Raw genomic sequence first — 5,158 nt, 5'->3', positions numbered from 1 at the left:
CTGCAGAAATGCCATGATTTACAGTACTGGTAATGCAGCAACTCTTTGTACTAACTAATCTGACTGTGTGTTGAACAGATTGCAGACTGGGATGCGTGGTGCCTTTGGCAAGCCTCAAGGCACTGTGGCCCGCGTTCACATCGGCCAGCCCCTGATCTCGTGCCGTGCCAGGGAGGCCAACAAGGCCCACGTGATCGAGGCTCTGCGCCGAGCCAAGTTCAAGTTCCCCGGACGCCAGAAGGTGATTGATTTGTGTTGCCCATGTGTTTAACCTTGACTGTTGTCCATCTAAATGTTTGATGGGGTAGACAAAAAAGTCAGTCCACAAATACAGCCTGTACATGAAACAATGTGTGTTATTGACATGTTTAAGCTGGTTTGACATTTTGATGAAAGTTGTAGCCACTTTTCAAGCATGGCTTGTGTAAAATCTTGAAGTTACCTTAGAGCTTTTGACATTTTTATACTAATTCTTTGTAACTGTTTTATTGAAGTTGTACTGAGGTTGCTCTATCCCAAAAGAAGGATTGACTTGTAATGTACAATGTTGGAAGTAAAAGAGTTGTCAATTCTGAGTATACTTGTATCATCTTTTTTTCTTTAACAATTAACAATATTATTTGTTGTTAACCCAGATCTACATGTCCAAGAAGTGGGGCTTCACCAAGTTTGACCAGCCTGACTATCTGGAACTGAAGGAAAATGACCGCTTCGTGGCGGACGGTGTCGGAGTGAAGTACCTCCCCAACCATGGGCCCCTGGCTGCCTGGAAGAAGCACGTCTCTTCAAACTAGAGAACATGGAAACCATGTAAAATATCACAACAAAGGAAAATAAAGAAGAGTCAACCTCTGTCTATGGCCATGTCTTCTTCTGTCCATACTTTATTAGTTGAGGTGCTGAGCTTTCACAGTATTGTAATAAAGATTTATTAATGTGAGTCTTGCTGAATGAACACACATTAAACACAGAATTTCAGCCCATTTTCCCATCCAAAGCATAGCTGGACAAAGAGAAGTAAAGTCAGCTCCTGACAATATGCCATGATTGTGGAACTAGCTTGCTTTCTGATAAAATTACAGTTCCAAGTAAATGTAACTGGTATTAATGATCTTGGTATGGTTCTAGAGAGAAGAAAAAAGATAATGGCATTTAAAAGCTTGCTTTACAACATTAAGTTTGTCCCCCAACTATGCCCTCCCTTTATGAAATGGTTGGCTTTAAACAGATTTTACAAGAAATAGACTATTTTGAAGATGCATAGAAGAACAAATAGAAACTCAACCTAACCTGGCACATGTAGTCTGAAATTAGACAAAAATATTTTGCTGCCTTGGGCCAGTTGGGGTGAAATAGATTTGGTTTTTCCCGAGCCTGTTGGCATTTTGTCATGTTGTATGCCCAGTTGAAGAAGTGCTTGAATTGTAAAAAATTTCAGAAGACTTACGACTGGCAGACAAATACAATGTAGTAAGGAACGCATAATCTGCTATCCAGGGCTGTAACTGGCTCATACCCGTAGGGAGCCAACTGAATTTATAGTTTAGCAAGCAAATGAAGGATTTATGGAAGTTAAAGCATCTATCCTATGCACAGAACGCCTGTGGGAAATGATGCGTTTTGAAGTAAAACTTGGTTTTTAAGGAATAAGCAGTTGCTTCCATTTGCACTTGCAGTGCAAGTCATTATCGCCGAGAGGAGCTTTTTCACCAGCCTGGTTTGATGCCTCTTGCGTAACGAAGCCTAGCCTGAACAAGTTACCAATTATGCCCGGCGTTGTAGCGACTGCAAACACTTCTAGGAAACTGGGGCAAACTATCTGAAGTACTTCCATGAGTCGATAGGGATGATTTACAATGATCGCCTAAGTGTATTATGACATGTCGCTGGCTGACAACACTGTCATGTCAACAACACACCAATTTAGATAATGGACTCTTTCTATTGTAATGATCCCCATGTTTCTCAGAATACCCATTCAGCGAGATGACAACAACCAGGGATCATATTTCTGATGGTTGGGGAATTGTAGATCAATCGGGACTTAAACAACGGTAATACATCATAGATATAAAAGATGGATGAGACATAAAAAGTCAATCAGAGTGAATGAGACACAGACAACAATTATCTATCTTCCATATAAAAGTCGTCATATGATCGTAATGCTATAGAAACGTCTGACACCTGCCCTAGAAATTAGAGACTGTCCATGTTCCGGATCCGTCAAGCAAGGTCGAACGTGAATATGTCTCTATTGTATTGGCAACAGTGTGGGATATACCAGTACTGGTAGTGTCCCCTAAGGTGGTATCTCACTGCACCGGCCGGCCGCGGGTTCGTTCACTGCGGCACTGGTGTGTTATTTTCGAAATTTCGACGATTTGTTTTATAAATTAGATATTGCGTAATGCGTAAAAGTATTACTCAGAAGACAAACAAAATACACAAAACGTAAGAAAATTCGTCTTTATCTCTGAAATTCGTTGAGAATTTTCGAACCCCGCAGTGCCGCACCGGTGACGCAAGTTCAGTGAGAAGGTATCATTGGTGTATCAACTGTGGCATCTGCATCACCTGTTGACGTAGGCAGGTTTACCGTGTAAATTATAGGATACTCAGGGGTAAAGCCATATTTCCGGACGGCGGGGTGACAACAGGCATAAGAGAGCGGTCTCTGACAGACGCTTGAATCAAGCAACAGAAGATACGGCATAGGACACATACTGGTAGACTTTGCAGGTAAGTACTTCCTTTCTGTGAATTCTGTTTGCTGTGTACTATACTAGATATGATAACTGATATGAAGCGCTCGGGGTGAATCACAATATCTGAGCTGGGGGGGATTGACAGCAAATACAGGTGACGTGTCATTGACAACACAACATTCATACAGTATTCTGCGTATAGATTTGCCTGGTTTAATCCTGGCCAAGTCCAACTCTAATTCATGCCCGCATGTATAGGGCCGATATCGGCGAAATGTAAAACAGTCATCCTCAACTGAGGCTAGTATGATGCTTGTTCAAGTAGCTAGTGGTATTTCAGTCTGGGTCTGGGCACGACTGGAAAGAGTCGCCTCGTCATTTCGGAGGGTGGCGTAATGCCGCCGGCCCCGTGTATGGGGATCCGGAGCTTTAGGTATACGTCACATTTCCAAACCGGGGCCCGGCCGGGAAGCTTTCAGGAACGAAAAGTGTGATATAAAATACACCAAACTACGCAAGATGTAAAGAGAATATGCGTGGGCATTATTGGTGTATATTTTTACGTATATATTTCTATTTTTCGTTTCCACAAACAGTCCGACCGGGCCCCGGTTCATGTGACGTTAGCTATGGGCCCCAGCGTCAAACTCCTGCACTTAAAAGAACCCACTACACTTATTAAAAAAGAGTGGGTGATGACTGCTGAGCAAAAACATGCGCGCCAGAGAAGCTGTTTTCTGTACGATCTCTTGAAAATAGAGAAATATATTTTAATAAACTTCTTAACAGCATTTTTCTCAGTATTTCAAGAGGCAGTAAAGCGTGTTATCCATTTATAACAAATATTTTTCCTCTTTGAAGTTAACAATCAATCATCATTTATTCTATTAGTCCAAGACTGTTTTATCAATTTATTACTACAGTCATTACGTACGAGGTTGAACATTCACATCTATCAAATATCATTAATCATACTTATAGATATAGAAAGTGGCATAGTTCGGTTTTATGTGACCTAGACCTTGGCGTAAGCCCCACCCACCCCTCCCCAATGGCACTTGTTTTGCCTCTATAACTCATCTAACAAGTAGATAGCAGCACAACATTCTACTGTTATCATGCCCCCTATGTAATTTTGTAGGTACATTTCCGTCTCCATGCAAAAAGAAAAGCTCATATTTCAAAAGGCTTTGTTTTTCGGCCGGAAACCCAGCCCAGCCAACTTAAGCTTAGCAACCATTCTCCACTTGTTTGTTGTCACCTGTTCGGAACACTATACTCACCCGCATTGTCTCCCACCCATTTTAGGATTATGTACAAGTGCATGAATGTGCATGAACCTTCGGTCTTAGCCCTTGTCACCGTGCCAGTAGACAAGATTTTAACAAACGGACATAAAACACTAGTAGCCCATACACCCGAGTCAATATCGTAATCGATCAGGGGAGTTTCTGTTTCCAAGCCGAGTAAAGAAAGATAGTGCATTGAAGAAAACAAAATGTTTTACCTCCATCGAAATGAAGGCAATGTTTTCGATCGGTGGTGTTTTTTTTTGTTTTTTTTTTGTCGCTGTAATTTGAATATTCTAGAGTGACAGGCCTAGGATGTGAGGTGGAAGATGGTACAAACAGAGACTGTCAGGATGGGAAGGTTGGCTTTGTCCTGGTCCAGCGTCGATCCCGCAGGACGGCATGAAACTTCATGACAGAATTACGTAGAAACAAGAATTGCACAAAAGCTCAAAGTAATTTCAGATCTTTGATTTCTTTTTGTCGAATTCTTTGTGTGTGTGTATGTGGTGGGGAGACAAATGGGGGGTTGCAAGACTCAGCTTGTAACACACCAATAAGATAGAAAAAGAAAGCTTTTCTTGTTATTCGAACTCGACTAAATGACCTCTGCCATGCGACCTATACCTGGGGCTATCAAACTGTCATCTAAAGAATTAGGGGGAGGGTCATGCAACGTTCCCGTCTTTTTCAGATGATAGCGATGAAAATAAGTGACCAAATGGCTGAACACTGAAATATGATGAAAAGATGCGACGAGAACATGATAATAGAGAGCAGTTGTTCTAATGAAGGGCAGAAAGATGACCGTCCTTTTTTCTATGTTGAAGATTTCGGCGATTTTCATTGTCAGTGGTCTTAATACTTTTTTATGGGCTCCCTTCGTAAACTGTGTATTCAGGGTCCTCTTGTTCTGCAGGTTCTGTACACAATAAACAATAAACTACACACGGTAAGATCCTGCTGTTAAACCTAATAAAGGTTCTACAGCGGATGGCGACACTTTAATCTTCTATTTTATGGTGGGAGTAAAATTATTTGTATTGGATACATGAAAACACTTGGTGTTTGTTCAACAAACGTCAGACGAAATGAATTATGCATCGTTTCGTTGGGTTCTTTCTCTCATGATGTTTGGAGAGACAGAGATGCACATTGGCT

The 5,158-nt window shown here is 41.5% G+C and overlaps 1 protein-coding gene across 1 annotated transcript in view; it reads left to right on the top strand.

Moving 5' to 3' along the window:
- The window catches only part of LOC118428781 (60S ribosomal protein L10-like), a 3,895-nt gene extending 3,039 nt beyond the window's left edge, over positions 1 to 856 (top strand). The window contains exons 6-7 of the mRNA XM_035838979.1: positions 79 to 241; positions 636 to 856. Of these exons, the coding sequence (XP_035694872.1) occupies positions 79 to 241; positions 636 to 794 (322 nt within the window). The 3' untranslated portion in view covers positions 795 to 856. The remainder of the gene's footprint in view (positions 1 to 78; positions 242 to 635) is intronic.
- The last annotated feature ends 4,302 nt before the right edge of the window (positions 857 to 5,158 follow it).

This window comes from Branchiostoma floridae, chromosome 13, assembly GCF_000003815.2.
Source record: "Branchiostoma floridae strain S238N-H82 chromosome 13, Bfl_VNyyK, whole genome shotgun sequence".
NCBI classification, from domain to species: Eukaryota; Metazoa; Chordata; class Leptocardii; order Amphioxiformes; family Branchiostomatidae; genus Branchiostoma; species Branchiostoma floridae.
This window is presented reverse-complemented; position numbering and strand designations above follow the sequence as displayed.